General features: G+C 30.9%; 1 protein-coding gene across 2 annotated transcripts; it reads right to left on the bottom strand.

The window, feature by feature from the left end:
• Nucleotides 1-214: 214 nt before the first annotated feature.
• Nucleotides 215-5,416, bottom strand: LOC114195855 (autophagy-related protein 18c-like). Of its 2 annotated transcripts, none has more exons than XM_028086273.2 (6): nt 5,325-5,416; nt 4,486-4,576; nt 3,096-3,913; nt 2,416-2,674; nt 1,636-1,759; nt 215-826 (listed from the first exon to the last, which is right to left on the bottom strand). In XM_028086273.2, the coding sequence occupies exons 3-6, from the start codon at nt 3,849-3,851 to the stop codon at nt 736-738; spliced, it is 1,230 nt and encodes a 409-aa protein (XP_027942074.2). In that variant the 5' UTR covers nt 3,852-3,913; nt 4,486-4,576; nt 5,325-5,416; the 3' UTR covers nt 215-735. The 2 variants fall into 2 exon arrangements, with proteins under 2 accessions (XP_027942074.2, XP_027942075.2); XM_028086274.2 differs by lacking the exon at nt 5,325-5,416 and adding an exon at nt 4,883-5,293.
• Nucleotides 5,417-17,893: the final 12,477 nt, after the last annotated feature.

The raw sequence follows: 17,893 nt of genomic DNA, 5'->3' as shown, positions 1-17,893 counted from the left end.
TACAAGAGATAATTACTTAAGCAAAAGGCTTTAACCAAAGAAAGAACTTATGTGTGGAACATCTCGAGATTGAACTACAAAAGAAACTAAAAGTAGAGTGTGTTGAACTATAGTATTTTCTATACTTCAATTATCTATTTTAATCCTATAACTATGCTTAATATATTTTAATCCCTAATGTTTATACATAGGAAAAGAAATAAAAAATAATATGTAGGAGAATTAAATCGGATGATTTTTAAGTGTAAAAACTGAAAAGTAAAGTATGTTGAACTACAGAACCAAATAAATGATTTAACCTAATCATGTTACTTTGACACTGTACAAAAGGAATGATAGTATGAAGTTTTCAATTTCTGTGTATGTTTTCTCAGACCTAATCCAAGTAAATGGAATACCACCGAGGAGTTCCAAGCATGATGTGAATGTAATGTATCCATGTAATATGACAATGTACCACAACAAACCATCCACTCCACTCCACTGTGATATAAAAGAGATATCCAGTAAGTGATTTATTTGTGATGAATCTGCTGCTTGGTATTTCTCCTTTTCAATCTAATTTGTTCCTCAAAATATACAAGGTATTCAACAATGTATCTCCAGATCCTCCAATACCGAGGAATCATTTTCACACATGATGTGAACCGTTTATTGTCTGGTGCTGGAACATATTTACAGTGCTTGAGGAGAGTTGTTGATGCTTGACAAAGATGTTGAGAAACTAGAAATTGTTTATCGCTTATTTTCAAATTTTAGGAAACTAACATGCTCCTTCTGCACCATCTCTCCCCCATGAACTATATCAAAGCTGCATCTGTAGAAACTGATATCAAAGAACACAGGACGGAAAAGGCTGTGAGTGAAGTCAACAAGAATGAAGAGAACTGAACAAAACTGATATCAAAGAAAACAATAAAGCAGATATCAAAGAACTAAGTTCCTATAAGTGATCTTGACGAGGCTATTACATCTCTCTTTTTTTAAGCAAATGTAATCAACTTCAGCGTGAGTGTGTGCGGAAACAAATTACACAGAAACAATAATTGTGCAGATGCAACTCCTGAAGCTTGCTCTATTAACTCCGTTAAATATTTTTATGTAGAATTTTATAATCAAGTGAAACTTGTTAATCCAATTAACAAATGAAAAAGGCCGTTCATGCATGATATTTCCCACCTGGTGGGGCAAATGGAAATTATAGATGTAACAAATTCGCAAACTCCCCTTTAAGTGGAGAGATTTGTTTCCAAGATCCAATCCTGTTACCAGGCATCAACCTTAAGGTTGTGCAAGGTTCATCCTTTTGACAAACAATATACTCTGAAAATAGTAAATATCAACTATTCAAGTAGAACTTTAAATATCTACTTTATGTTTTATCCAATATGCACAAACACCACAATATGTTCACACGATGCCATGACAAGTTTATAAAATTTGCTTTTTACGAAAGTCAGTGATACAACTACATTTCTTACCTGGATCACCACTATATATTAAATTAGCCATTAATCTCAACAGCATGCATCACTAAGATATTATGTTTATCTTAACTTCTTATGAAAATTTTAATCAAACATCAACTACTCAATTTCAGAAAAAAAAAGGGCAGCCCACAAAATATACACATACCTCCCATTCATGCCAACAATTATGACATCGTTCTCAGATCCAAATGCCACAATTAAATGGGTGCTTTGGGGCAAACGGAACTGTGCAAATGACCACTCTGAGCTAAAATATTTTGGTAGAAGTCCTACAACATATCAAGGAACAATCATAAGCACACAACAAATCATGCCCAAAGAATATTGTGCAAAATTTCCCAACTAGAAAGGTTTCAGAACCATGAGCAGATTTACCGTCCCAAGGCTCCATATCCTTAAAAGAAAGATTATGAACAATGGTTTGAAAAGACTTAATTCTTAAAAGGGTAACACCTAGTCAGAAACAGTTATATATGAACCAAAAAATGCATAACTAACTAGCTGAGCCATTGATTACATCTAGTGTTCAGAAAATATATCCCCGAGCAAATCCAAAGAGAAATGTAATGGAGCTGAAGAAATTGGCATTTTGTGTTATAAAGGAATAAACAATCAAAACAGGGCAAGAATGCACAGACACAACTCCTGGGGTAGAGAGAGTGCTGATTCTTTTTAATCAATGTATTATCACGTTTGATACCTGGCACTTGTACAAAAATAGTAGACTCCAGATAGATGATTTGAACTGAATTGAATAAATCAGTCAAGATCTCCCATCTATATAAATTTCTATTTAAAAATCAAACACACAATATAGCTCCCAGGATAACTATTCAAATAGATAACCTGAACAAAAATGATTGCATCACTAAATTATGATGATTCCAAACGTTCACAGCATTATACTTAAGAAAATTTATGTTACCTCTCATGAAAGAAAACGCAGAATTGGGGTTGGCGCCAGTATTTGTTGAAATCAAGGGATCCAAAGAAGTAGAAGAATTCTGATCAAACAGTGCAGGACCTTGAGCAACATTTAGCTGAGTCAAACTATCCTCCCCAGACACTCTCACTCTCAAGCTGAATACATGAACAGTGCCTTTGTCACTTGATGCTGCCAACCACTGAACATTTGGAGAAAAGGCTATACTGCTGATTTCAGCTCTATCTGCACCTCTTCTTACCTACAAGAAAGAGTGAATGCATCATAGAGCATGAAAACAAAAGAGAAAATTTATTAAAACATTATTAAACCAATTCCTCCTGAAAAAAAAGATATAACTTTTGGAATTGTTGTGGACAACCCAAGACTATTAAGGTGTAAAAGCTTTTTACAAGGACAGTAAAAAAGATCAACTTACTAAAACATTATTAATGTAACAAGACATCCAATGTTGCAGAGGAAACTGGTATATCCTAGTCATATTTATAAATTATCAAATGGGAGTGTGCAAAAAACAAAAAATTATTCACAATAGTACATAAATGAAAAAGAAAAATCATTTTAAAATTCTCTTAAATGGAAAGTACATAAAATAGAAAGTTAAACATAATAAATTAATAATGATTTAACAAAATAATACAATTCACACAATAATAACCTACTTCTTGTAATTGAGTTCCGTCCATTGTATTGAAGATTCTAATTAAAGTGCCCGTTATACTAGCAGTTGCAAGAAGGAGTCCATCCAATGTCAGAGTAAAACATGCAATTTGAGAATCATGAGCATTGATTAATTTTGTCACGTTCAGTCCAAAATGTTCAACTCGAACCTGTCCTTTGTTTAAACCTGGACAAACCAAAACAAATGTATTTGAATGGTGTGAAAGACAGCACAACCCTCTAGGATTTGCCAGAGTCTCAATCTGATGAAGAAGCTTCAAATCTGTCAAGCTATAAACATATATCTTGTGTTCAAGGACAACTGCAATTCGATCACGTCTTAATTTCACTCCTCGAACTTCAGATCTATATGTGAATTCACACATGCTCCTGCTCTGATAATCATCCCATATCAAAACTTTATTTGGTGGGTAGTGTGAATTAGCTACAGCACCAACAAGTGCTAGAATATTGCAGTGGAATAGCATCTCTACAATTTTAAAACCACCAATTTTCATATCACGTCTGAAAGTTTCTTTGCAAGGTTTACAATTATAAATACGAAAACCATGACTTGTTCCAGCAGCAAAGCAACGATAGTCCTGATTCCATGTTATTGAGAGCAATTCTGTTTCCTCATTTTCACTCATGTCTACAATAGGCAGGGCAAAAGAAGAAGAGGCCCCACTATTGGGAGATTCACTGTTTCCAATCCTTGAAGTTGAAAACATTCCTTGAGTTGGTGAACCTGACAGCATTTGCTGCACTCAATAACCTCAATTAACCAAGGTATAGAAGGTGAAGTGCCACAAGGTGATCTCTGTTGTAACAGACAAGAAAAATTCATTGATATTACTTTAAATAAATTATTAAACAGATTCTTTAAGGCTTACAGGTTAAAGACTATGAATTCATAATCGTGGGAGAAAATTGAGCTCATACTAACAGATTCAGAAAAATATATTGTAATTGTCTTCATACATTACAATAACTGAGTGTGTTAATGATGGTCCTTCAAACTGGCTGATAAGAAATATATAGGAAGGTAAGGTAATCCATGAGATTGCAAAGAACTTACATCTTTTTATAAGGACATAAAAAAGATTACCTATAAAACAATGTACTGCGAGTATAAGAGCATGTCATTATTTAGATAAATAAGTCAACAAAAACTGAGCTTTTACCTAGGTAGCTAGATGCATCATTGACCCTAAAGACACCCTTTTCAATTAAAAGCACAATATATACTTTAATTCAGATAAGAAGCAGAACCCTTCCGCAGTTCAGTCCTTTCCTATCTTATTTTCTTGATACCATCACATATATTTAGCATCTAAACTCTAAACCTGATTACTTGGATCTCTATTTCATAACCTTTGTAAACCTGTGTACCTGAGATTTATCCTGTAGTTAGTCGGAAGTCCTCCAAATCCTGCAAGCTATTTCACGCACCAGTTCCAACTACATCCAAGATTTTGATGTCCTTCAAAGTTCAAACAGACTAATCAGTCAAGTGTTATGAAAAAAAATTTCTAAGACAATTTATCTAGTTAATATGACAACCACAATGTCTACCAATAACTAATCATAAATTGATACAGATTTATTTCTTATAATAATTTTATACTTTTCCAGTAATTGTTAAACCAGTTGAACAGTAATTGCTCAACCAAAAATGCTTATTGTAAGTGCTTATCAATCAAATGTCTCCAACTTTTACATATTAGCAATCTTGCATGTAATGGTAAAATTGCGATTGGACACAGGAGAGTATCAGGGAAGCAATTACTGGCGCAACTCTGACCACCAAAGACAGTAAATTCAAACTCTTTCCAGCAAGAAACTTCACTTCATCGCGCTTGCACATACCCCCATAATAAAAAAGATTCAATATTGAAAAGAAAGATGCAACCTTCAACAAAAACATGCAAGAATCGGCGAAAACATGTAAAAACAAAAATGGCGAATTAAGAAAGGAAGAGGTTTATTTGGGTTTGAGAAATCGACAATGAAAATTGAAATTCCCAGTAGAGGGTGATAACGAAAAAGGGCACCATAAAATCAACAAAGCAAAACAATAATAATAAGAAGAAAAAGAAAGAAAAGAAGAAGACGAAGAAGAGAAATTAAAATGCACAAAATTTCATGACATGTGTTAGAAAGAGCAAGAAAGTGGAGATCAAAATGGTGAAGGTGAAGCACAGGGTTGTGTTCATAATTCAGAATCATACCTCTCTATCGACTTTTCCTTCTTTGTTTGTAATTCTTTATTTTCAAGGTTTTATATAGGAGGATTTACTGGATCCATCCAAATTCATGTCTGTTTCTTTAACAGTATGAAGTTTAAAATAAACATGATTAAGAAATATGTGAAAACTTATTAAACGTAATTAATTATTCATAATTTATAAAGTGGGTAAATTATTTTTGTAAAATTAATTTGTAGGTCTTGAACTTTTTTTTCTAATTTTTTAATTCATACTTCAATTATTATTTTAACTGAGTGTATGAAATTTTATTTAATTTTTATTTAGGTCCTACCTTATTTTGTTTGATTTGTTCCAAGTGTATATATAAGGGATAGTAACAGTTGAATTTGTTCTGTCAAAATTTATTAAAAGCACGTGTAATCATTTATGTTGTATATAGAAAAGGGAAATAATAACATTATATATAACAATTATTATATCTATGTCAATATTATATAAAGATTTGCACGTTAATTTTTGGTTTAATTATGTCTTTCATCTCTATTTTCGTTGCGAAATTTCAATTTGGTCTATCTATTTTTTTTTCATCTCAATTTGGTTATTGTTTTGGAAAATTTGATCTCGATTTAGTCCTTTTCGTTAGTAGTATAGTAACCGCGGACCCCATTGGTTAAGTTGAGGCAGGAATAGCTATCGGACTACGATCACAGGTCGGGCCGACCTTCCTTTATTCTAGTCCAGTTGGAGAGGGAAAAGCCCCATCCGTTCCAGAAGTCGCAGAGAAATGGAAGGCTTAAATACCAAAAACTACGGAGGCATGATCTACCGCGTTAAATAGTGTGTCACATGTCAGTTCTTGGATTTTTTTAAAAATTTTTTAATTTTTTGAATCTTTTTAAAAAAATAAAACAATTTGTCATGTGTCAAGCTGTCGTCGTGTCACATGTCAGTGACAAAGTTATGTGACAGTGATAATGTAACATGTCAATATTATGTCAGGTGTCATTTCCTTATTTTCAATTTGTCTCAATTTATATAATATTAAATTGAGACAAAAATTAGAATACATGGACATAATATTTTTATATAAATGTTAAAAATATTTACTTGAAATATCAATTTTGATAGAAATATTTTTGTTAATTTATATAGAAATTAAATTTGATTTCAATTTGGAGAGGGATAAAATTGCTAAATTTTTACAAAAATTGGGACTAAATTAAGACAAAAATTAAAATAAAGGACCAAATTGAGAAAGTGGAAATGACACTTGACATATAAGTGACACATGTCATTGTCACTACCACATCACTCTATCACTTCCACATGGTATGACGACAACTTGACACATGGCAATTTTTTTTAAAAAAATCAATAAATAAATAAATAATTCAATAAAAATAAAAATAAAAAAGTAAAAAAATTCAGGAACTGACACGTGGCACCCCTTTAACGGTGTTACTATACCACTAACGGAAGGGACCAAATTGAGATGAAAAAAAATAGAGGGACCAAATTGAGATTTTACTACGAAAATAAAGACCAAAGACATGATTAAAACTTAATTTATATATATATATATATATATATATATTACATTTTAATTATATTTTAAAATAAATATAATAAAAATTTCAATAAAACAACTCCCATACACATTTCAACAAAATAATATAATACAAATTATTGACAAGTTTTAGTAGCAAATATCATGGTGACAAAATAGGTTCAAATCTACGTGCTAGCATGTCAAATTGAGGTGTGTTGGATTGGAATTTTCAAATCTCAAACTCATTTTGACTTACATAGTGTTCATTTCAATGGATTGCACTGTTCAAGTGAATTTGCTAGCATAGATTTCATGCAAAGAGCGTATTCCTTTTTTGCAATATGCAGTGAAATAAAAGCGCGAATTTTGGGATGGAGGGTTTAATCCATCCACCCAAAACTGAGGTGATTTACGTATATTTTGTATAATATTACGAAATTGACCCTCGTTTTAAACACTTGATTGCTTCTTTCCCATGTAGCTTTCTGTTAGGGTGTGGTGGGGGAGGAAGATGAAGGAGGTGGTGGGCTGTGGTGGCGAACGAAGATGAAGGAGGTGGTGGGGGATGAAGCTCGTACATGTGACAGAGGAATGGTGGTGCATTCTAGTGTATGCACATTAGTTACATTAACCGGTACAGTGCATTGGGTGTGTGTGTGTGTGTATGGCACCAGTTAGGTAACTGGTGCCTTTGCAAAGAGGAGAGTGACACCGGTTATGTAACCGGTGTCATGTGTGTGTGTGCTTTTTTTTTTAATTTTTTTGTATAACTTTTGTTTAAAATTTAATTTTATAACTTTTTTTTAAAAAATTTATTTGTATAAATTTTTTTACATTCATAAAAATTTAAATTTTTTTATTTTAAAATTTCATATAATTTTAATATTTTTTAATTCGTATTAATTATTTGTAATTAATTTTATAACATCAAATTACAAAATCATTCTCTTTTTCCATCAAGGGTATTTTGGTAACTTTCTAATTCTATTTATTTTAACAATTTATTTTATCTATCACATCAATCAAATCTTTCACTAACTTTCATAAAACTTATCTTCAAATCCACTCACTTTATCCTCTAAATCCACTCAAATAAACACACAAATTCATCCACTCAAATCTATACAAATTCATCTTTATGTAACCGGTGTCACTCTCTTATTTGCACAGGCACCGGTTACGTAACTGGTGTCACACACACACACACACACACTCGCAATGCACCGCACTGGTCATGTAACTGGTGCGCATCCTTCCATGAGCCCACCTCTACCACCATGTTCATTCGCCACATCTACGACATTACTCCTTACCACACCCCACCACAACCACCTTCTTCCTTCTCCACCACCCACCACAACCTCATTCTCTGCACTACTCACAAGCCCACACTACACACCTGTGCATTCAATTCACACACACACACACAGCCCACATTTGTTTCTATTGTTATAGTGAAGTAACACCACCACTCACCTTCGAACAAATTAAACAGCATGATGGGTGGAGTAACTCACGTGTTTAAAATGAGAGACAATTTCGTAATGTTATACGACATATACCCAAATCACCTCAGTTTTTTGTGGATAGATTAAACTCTCCATCCCGTAAATCTGTGCTTGTATTTCATACCATATCGCTACAAAAGAACACAATTAAAGCATGAAATCCGTTATCGCAAATGCACTTAAACAGTACAATCACATGAAACGAACATTAGTCTCCCTATCCATCAAATTGGTCAGCCAAATTTTATTTTCATTTTTTAAAATTAAAATATAAATATAAAATAATTTTAATTTTTTTATATATACAATACTATTATAATTTAAATAATTAATACTAATAAAGTAAGTTTCAATTATTAGATACAATAAAGTAATTAAGTTTCAATAGTATTATAGTTATTTTAATTTAATTTATCTACTTAAACATATTAATTAATCAATTAAAAACTTAGCAAACATTTATATGAAAATAATACTTTGACACACAATAATTTTTTACACTCATTTGATATTATCTTTCACTACTCTTTACTTTTTCTTTTCCTTTACAAATATAAAAGGAAAATTTACTTTTTTATGAATATTTTAATTGTATCTTATGTGTTAAATAAATGTAAATGTTTGTCACATACCATTACTTATATATATATATATATATATATATATATATATATATATATATATAAATATAAAGGTTATGTTACAATTAATGTTTCCCCTAAGAAAATTGTACTGCACAGAAAAAAAAAAAACTACTTCAAATTTTTTATTAAATAGTAATTACTTATATAATAGTCTAGACATATTTTGTATTGTGCAGAATTAATTACAATGATGTGTCATGATTATTTGGAGTTTTGTTTTACTTTTAGTTTTATTAATGGCATGTACAAATACAACTACTCCATGTCCAACACTTGATATGTGACAAGTAGCAAGGATAGTTACCACATTTCAACAAAAAGTGTTATGAACAGGTAATAAGTTGGTATTAATCAACTTAATGTAGTGATAATAGGGTCAACCAACATGCTCACCCTTGTGAGTATGTAGAATTCATGAAGATCAATCCTCTTAAATTTACCGAGAAACATAATTTAGATATAGTTGGTTAGTGGATTCATGAAGTGGAGAATATCTTCAGGGCTATAGGGTGTGTTGAATGGAGGAAAGTGACCTTTGTTATATTCTCTTGAAAGATAAGTAAGGTTTAGCTCTAGTGGAATGGAGCTTAACAGTGAGACTAGAGGAGAGGAAGGGAGCTGAACTAGAAGAATTTTGAGAATAAATTCTTGGAGAAATATTTTTTTCTAAGATAGAGAAATAAAATTCTCCTTATCAAATACATAGCGTGCTAAGTTGAAGTAAGTAGAGAATTTATTGGGGAAGAATTTTTTGATTAAGTGTTTCACTTTGGAGAGCACCGATACTCATGGTCTAGAAGAAGGATATTGGTTCTTGGTTATGTGTGTGGGCTACACAAATAGAATTTGTGCCATTAGTGGGTAAGTATGTAATAATATTTATAAATGATATTGTCATATACTTTCGACCTTATGAATAACGTGAAAAAAAAAATTGAGAGTTACGCAAAAGAAAAAGTTGTATGTGAAATTATCAAGATGTGAGTTTTGGATCAAAGAAGTAAAGTTTTTGATAGGAGGGCCCTAAAACGACAACATAAATTTGAAGCTTTATGGATTAGCTAGACATTATAGGATATTCATTAAGGAATTCTTGAAAATTGTTGAATCTTTGATTCAATTAACTCGCAAGCTTCACTTGTATATCGATGACTGTTTTACAACGACCATTTCCCAGCAAGTGTACTGGTACATAATATTATCAACAAGTATCGTATCCACAGGAATTTAGAAGTATGTTGGCATTTTTATTTTTGGGTTTTTGGTTTTGATAAAGAGTGCAAGTAGAAATAGATAATAGTAATTAGATAAATTGAGTGAAGTAGGGATTATGAATTGATTTCATCTCACCTTCTTCTACTACACTACTACCATCTTGTTTACTTACTGTGTAAATCATTCAATGTTCTAGAAGTACTCTTTCTATGTAGATTTAGGTTCATCCCTGATACACTAGAACCTAAGGACTTCAAACCTAGTGTGATTCCTCAACTCCTGGTAGAATGAATCCTTACTTTAATGTGTAGGACTCTCTCCTTCAGCATCCCCTCTGGCTACTTAAATAAGCACCAGTACAATTATGATGATTTGATTGGATCATAATTTGAGACTGGTTTCCCAACTCAATCCAAAACATTTAAATAGATGAGTGATCAAGTCATTATTAAGCATAAATCAAACCACAAACAATTGAATGAAAGCAAAGATAAATACCCAAGAAATAAAAGTGAATTGAATCAGAATGAATTACATCAAACCTGGACACGAGGGAGTTCAGCAACTCATAGAATATTATAATGCAATTCTAGCAACATTTACACATAAGATTTACACTAAGAGCATCTCTCTTGTGCCTCATAGACCCTATTATATCCTACTGCTACACTTTTGGACCTCCACTCAATGCTTGAAATGAGGACCTAAGGTCTTCGTTTATAGGAATTTTTGGGCGGTGCTCAACCGAACTTTTGATGTTCAACCATATGGGTTTCTTCATGAGTGAGTTTCCTTCTCAGCTCAGCCTTTTGTTCCGGTGCTTAGCACAAGACATTTCCCTCTTGGGAGGGTTTTCTTGTTTATTCAACCCCATAGATTTGTGCTCCAGGTTCCTTGGAAATAAGGTTTCCTCACGAGGCTCAACTCCATTTGTTGTGCTCAGCCAGAAAGTCCAAGTATGTTGTCCTGTCTTTTCTACTTCCATGGCTCAGTTCCAGTACTGCGACTCAGCTCAAGTACTGTGGCTTAGTTGCATACTTGATATTTTCTTTTATACTCACTGCAAAACAACAAAATATCATTATAATTCATAAAACTCCAATTCTAAATACTTCATTCTGTATCAATTTACTTACTCTTGACATTTATTAGATATATAAATGTGAACAACATCTTAATGAGATGAAAAAATGTTTGACAAGTTTGTTTATATTAGCGATACCAAATCCAAGTAATAACTTTGAAGTTTTTTGCGATGCTTTTTATCAATAACTCAGTTGTGTATTGATGAAACATAAATTAGTGATTGTTGATGCCTCGATAGCATTAAAACTATATGAAAGGAATTATCCAATTTGCAATTTAAAAATGCAATTGTTATATTTGGTTTAAAGACTTGGTGATATTATCTATATAGAGCTAAGTTTGAGGTATTTAGTGATCATGAGAATTTGAAATATCTCTTTGATAACAAAAAAGTTGAAGATAAGACAAAGAAGATTGATGGAATTTTTTTAAGGATTATGACTTTTAAATGATGTATCATCCAAGTAAAGCAAATGTTGTGGAAAGCACTTTATAGAAAGAAGATTCATGTATATGTCATGATGGTAAAATAGTTAAAGATGTTAGAAAAGTTTAGAGACCTGAACCTTGGAGTGGGACTCTCATCGAATCATATTTCATGTGGCATGTTTATCATAACCAATGAGTTTCTTGTTATGGTTAAGGAAAGACAATTGGTAGATCTAATTAGGGAACAAATGGAACATGGAATTCATGAACTTTTTGTAGGGGTAAATGGAGTCTTGAAGTTTAAAAGAATAATTTGTGTGTCCAATGACAATTAACAAATTGTGAAAGATGATTTTGGATGAAGGTCATCAAATCAAATTTAGAATATACCCTAGCATGACTAAGATGTATCATGATTTAAAAAAGTCCTTTTGGTGGCCAGGAATGAAGAAAGATGTTGTTAAGTATGTTTTATCTTAGATGGATGTTAAACAATTAAAGATCCCTAAATGGAAGTGATACAATGTTGTTATGGACTTTGTTACTCATCTTCCAAGATCAACAAAAGGTAGTGATGGTATTTAGGTCATTGTTTATTGGTTAACAAAGTGTGTGCACTTCATACCTATTAACATGATATATTCTCTACAATAATTGACATCAAATATATGTAGTAAGGAAACATGACATTTCTTTAAACATAGTATTTGACAAAACCCAAAAATTCACTTCTAGGTTCTGAAAAAGCCTAATTGAAGCTTTGGAGGCAAGGTTAATTTTGATTTCTACTTATCATCCTCGGATGGATGGTCAGTTAGATATGACTATACTATCCCTTGAAGATCTACTGCGAGCATGTCAAATTACTAGAAGAATTTATCCAGTAGCTTATGAAGTTACCTTACCTCCTTCTCTTGAAAATTTACATAATGTATCTTATGTTTTGCAATTAAGGAAATGCAAATAGATCCACTATGCAATTGATCAATACAAGATAAAACTAAAGGAGAACTTATCATGTGAAGTTAGTCCGATACCAATAATAGATAAAAGACTTAAACAATTAAGAAACAAATATTTGAACTAAGTAACAGTAACATAGGATGTGTAACACCACATCTAGGATGTTACTAAAATACATAGTAAAATTCACGTATTTCAAAATCTTTTATTTCATAACTCTAATATCACCATTAAAAGATTAACGGAAGTTGAAACTTTCATTTATTCATCCAAATAAACTCAAAAGTAATATCTGAAAATTCGCAATTGACCAAAGTTTACATTATTTCGAACTAACCCTTGTCTAAAATAAGTGCAAATCCCAAGGTTCTTTATTGTTGTGCCTCCATATAAACTTTTGCAATAACATTTGTTCCTGTATATCAACAACACATATACGATTGTCATAGTCAAATACACACATGCAATATCTACTTAAGCAAAACATCAACCTTCAATAAATATTGCATAATATAAATATATTCTCTCACCTGAGATATTGCAACACTTGGCATCACACAGTAAATCACAACGTTTGTTGTCTCACACAACAATAACAAAAACCACATGTAGTCTCAGCCCAAGACATCAAATATCAACATCATCATAAGCCTCACATTCAAACCAACTCACCCTAAATCCAAACCAACTTTTCCTTCTTACTCCCTTGAAGTCTCCAAACGGAGTCTACTTCCCATTGCTCCTTTGCGAGTCTTATAGGCGAAGTCTATAACTGGTACAACTACATCGAGTCCAGCAATCCCTACTACTCTCCCAAAGAGACTTACAACCGAAGTCCACAGAGTCATTTATACTCACACCTATAGCCTTCCAAAGCCCTCTCAACTTTTGTTGGGACCCACACACTTCTCAACCAAACATCACATAACATATCCACCATATCAAAAAATTTCACAAGGAGCATAAATGTCACTGATCAAATGGCACGCAATGTCCCTAACCTCGTGCTAAGTTATAGTAAGTAGAAAACACGAAACAATAAATTGAAACACACTAGTGAAGTGGTGCTCAACACCCCTGACCCAGTGCCCAACACCATAAACATAATATATATCACCGAATATACATCCATAAAACCAATTAATCCCTCGTCAATACTTAATCAAGTTTAGAAAATTCATTACTTTCTCAATACTTCATTAAACTTAATTTATCTAATATAAATAATTCAAATTAAAAAAAAACTAAAAGAATCTTCATTAACTTTATCTCCTTCACGAAACATATTAATATGAACGTTCTCCTACCATAGAAGTGGGATAGCAAGGACATCTTCTTCACCATCACCTTAGGTTTGACTTTTAACCAAATATGATGGAGTTTTTTTTTTCTACTCGGTGAGTGCAAAGTAACAAACACTTTATTAATAAAACAATTATTGATTTTTAGTGAAAGTGGAAATTAATCTAATTTTAACATTTAAAATTTAAATAATAAAGTACGGGACAGGAAGAATTGAAATGAAATTATAGAGGAAAAATAAAGGTTTTGTGTGTATTCAAAATTTGTGACTAAAAAAAATAAGAAGGGAAAATTTAAATGATATTAATTTTTAATTGGATGACGTTATGGTGTTGCAGCTTTGTATTGATTTTTAATTGGGAAATAAATTTTAATAATAATTATATTAATTTTTGATTGGATCAGATGTGGTGACAAACTCAGAAAATAATGAAATTTTTTAGTTACATTAATTTTTAGTTAGATTTATGTTTAATTTAGGTTGAATTCATGTAATCAAGAAGGTGGATAGGCAAACAAAAAATTAAAAAACAAGATTTATATGATTTTACGATTTTTTTCGATAATCTTACCGATTTTACTATTTACGATTATACGTTACGATCAGATCATGTGTAAAATCTAATTTGTGAATACTACATAAAATTGTAGGATCTTACGATTTTATGATTTAAATATCAATTTTGACTACATTGTTAAGACTAACATATTGCAACTAGTATGATCAAATACCATTACTACATCATAACTCATGTTTGAAAGCTTCAATCAATTCTAACTCCTTAATCATCAAAGTAAACATTGGAACTATTCTTTGACCCATTTCGTCAATAGCCACATGAGTTTTTCCTTGGTGATAATTAGTTGAAAGTCATAATCTTGATTGCATGTTTATCTCTTCTAATCAAATGAATATTTAACATATTATGCTAATTGAACGCATCAAATCTAAAACCACGTAACTTTTGTCTTCAAGTATTCACAGCAAACATCACAATAGGTAATTTAATATCAAGAGAAAAATCACTTCTTATAAACCTTTAACTACCGAGAAACATAACTAATATTTTTTCTTTTTTGCATCTACACACATTGTAGACCTTGAGACGCTGATATTAACAAGTAAAAGTCGATACTAATTAGTCCAGAGTGTTGGATTTACATTGCACATGCAATCAACTCTAAAATCATAGACGCTCATTTATGAGCATAAACTTTTAAAGGCATACTTTAAATAGCATCAACTTAGACAACACTATATCATTATTAATTTTTAATTAAAGCAATTGGAGTTGACCAAGTTGATGTTAATGCATATTTGTTTTAAAACTTACTTAATTTAGTGTTAGCTAAGTCAATGCATTTTTAATATTAATTAATTTTTGTCAATTTGGTTAACAGATACAATAGTAATTTAAAAATAAATATATATTAATGGAGGAAGGAGATAAGTGCGGATGAAAAATATGAATGTAGATGAAATAAATAAGGAGAAAAGTGTGAGTGAAAGAGATGTTTCTAAATAAAGAATTTGAGTGTGGATATTTACATATAAAGTGAGAGAGATGTGAGTGAAGAGATTTATCATCGTTGCATGAGGGCCTTTGCATTATAAATAATCTATGATTCTTATTAGTGGTCATGAAGAAACAAAAAATCGTAACATATAAATTAGTGTCAGATTAACGAATCACTAACTTAAATAAATATAAATATTAAAAATAAATAAAATTATTGTTAATTAGACCAAAAATAAACTTATTTATTTTTTAATGTTTATTTCACTTAGTGTCAACTAAGCCAACCTGACACTAACATAAATATTTTTATTTATTAAAAAAAGTTTAACTAAGTAATGTCGTCTTAGAGTTGGTTTTGTCAATCCTATTAACATCTAACATTAGCAAATTTATTAATGTCAACTTAGCCGACAATAATCCAAAACTATTTATCAATTAAGAAAAGTTAAAAATAGTTAGCATCTAAATTGATTAAACTGACTATTAGCTCCTAAATCATTTAAGAACATCAATAATGTATTGAAAACTTATATATATTATAAAAAACAGAAGAGGAAAACATGTAGAAAATGATGAAGTGAAACCGAGTCATGAACAAAAAACTAAAGAAGCGTGTAGAAAGAGAAATCTGTTCCATATACTAAACGAAGAAAACATATGTAAGATTTGAGAAACTGACAAGTTTTATATTCCATAGTTTTGATGCAAGAAAGAGTCATGAGTTAAACTTGGTGTTGAGTTAATTAGCATAAAAAAGAATGGAAGGAAAGTAGAGAGAGACAGAAATAAAAGTAAAGCAAGAAAGGAAAGTAGAACGTACAATGTGGATTCGGTCGTGTAGGAAATGTTGTGTAAAAGTAATAACACATAAACTTTGGAACTCCTAATTTATGTTAATAATATAATAGCTACTTTTAAAATCATCATTACTTTCCCAGATATAGCAAGATAAAAAGTACTTGGTGCAGACTTTTTGGGTTGTGTAGTTAGTCACAGCGAAGAGTCAATTTACAAAGATCACCAACTATACATCAGATACATGTTGTGGCTGTACTGCACCATTTTTCTTTTTTACCACAAAAAGAGATATATAGATTAATCAATTTTAATGGATACAATACAACACAGATAAAAGGGTTGCATGAAAATGGGGTAGAATAAGTATTAGTTTGACTATACTTATTTTTATTTAAGTAAAAATTTATGTTCTTTAATTTGATTTTATAAAATTGATATTTATATTTTGTGAAATTGATTGAAGAAAATTCATAAAAAAATATGTAATTGATGCGTTGAAAGAAAGTACATTTGAAATTTTTGTAAATTTGATAAATATTGAATAAGTTGAATAATTGAAGATAATAAAGAGCTGCATAGCAAAATAAATAACTAAAGGATAATAAAGACAAATTTTGTAGATTACCTCTAAGAATACTTATATAACTATTTGTGAATATTTGGATAGATTTAAATGATGCCTTCGAGGATGAATTTATTTATCATCTTTAAAGGATAGAGATAAGGATGCAAAATATCTCGAACTTCATTCACATAATATTACAGTACCAAATATACAATAGTATTTGAAAGAAAAAAATAAACAATTCTATAGAAAATTTTATAGAAAAGGAATTCATACACAGGAAACAACACTTTCATATTATATCTTCAAAGGTACGTTGATATTCTCTGTTTGTAATGTTTTATTCTCTTTTTAATGAGTAATAATTGTACTAGTTTATTGAATTATCATTTAATGTTTTTAATTTGGAGTTAAAATGTAATGGTAATTGTATCACTTTCATGCTCAATATTAATAGTTCATATGAAGAAGTTTCCAATATATATATAAGCATTATTGAGAGTAGATTAGAAGGCATATTATTAACTACCCCTACTTTTACTTGAACATTAACGTATTTAAACATCGTTTTTTACACATCAATTTTTGTTAAAATTGATTCAAATTTGATAAATTAGAAGAATTATCCAAAGATCAGATTCGTGTACTTTTGAAAATCAGGCGACAAACATAGAACTCCAAAGATCAGAGTTGATACTAAATTGTCACTGCTATTTTCTGACATCATAATCATCTGCTTCAATATCCTGTCAGCTGAGTGTGTCCAAATGCAAATATATCAATCAATATATAATGTTATATTTTATTCGGTCCTCATTCACTAAATAATCTATGCCATGTTATGTTACGAATCAAATTATGAATTGAACAGAAAACGAAGCTCCACTATTCAACATCTGTTTGTAGTACAGTGCACTTAAATAGTTAAGGTTTAGATTGATACCTTCAACAAGGCAAGTTTTTGAAGGAGTACAAATTGAATGAATAACACATTATGTAAATTTTGTTTCC

This window comes from Vigna unguiculata, chromosome 9 (genome assembly GCF_037176805.1).
Source record: "Vigna unguiculata cultivar grain cowpea cultivar isolate G323 ecotype 2 chromosome 9, ASM3717680v1, whole genome shotgun sequence".
In the NCBI taxonomy this organism is placed as follows: domain Eukaryota; kingdom Viridiplantae; phylum Streptophyta; class Magnoliopsida; order Fabales; family Fabaceae; genus Vigna; species Vigna unguiculata.
This window is presented reverse-complemented; position numbering and strand designations above follow the sequence as displayed.

Coding starts and splice junctions, on each gene's coding strand:
- LOC114195855 (XM_028086273.2), bottom strand. CDS start 3,851: ATGCTGTCAGGTTCACCAACTCAAGGAATGTTTTCAACTTCAAGGATT. Junction 2,675..3,095: donor ACGGAACTCAATTACAAGAA/GTAGGTTATTAT, acceptor TCTTTCTTGTAG/GTAAGAAGAGGTGCAGATAG. Junction 1,760..2,415: donor TGCGTTTTCTTTCATGAGAG/GTAACATAAATT, acceptor GATATGTTGTAG/GACTTCTACCAAAATATTTT.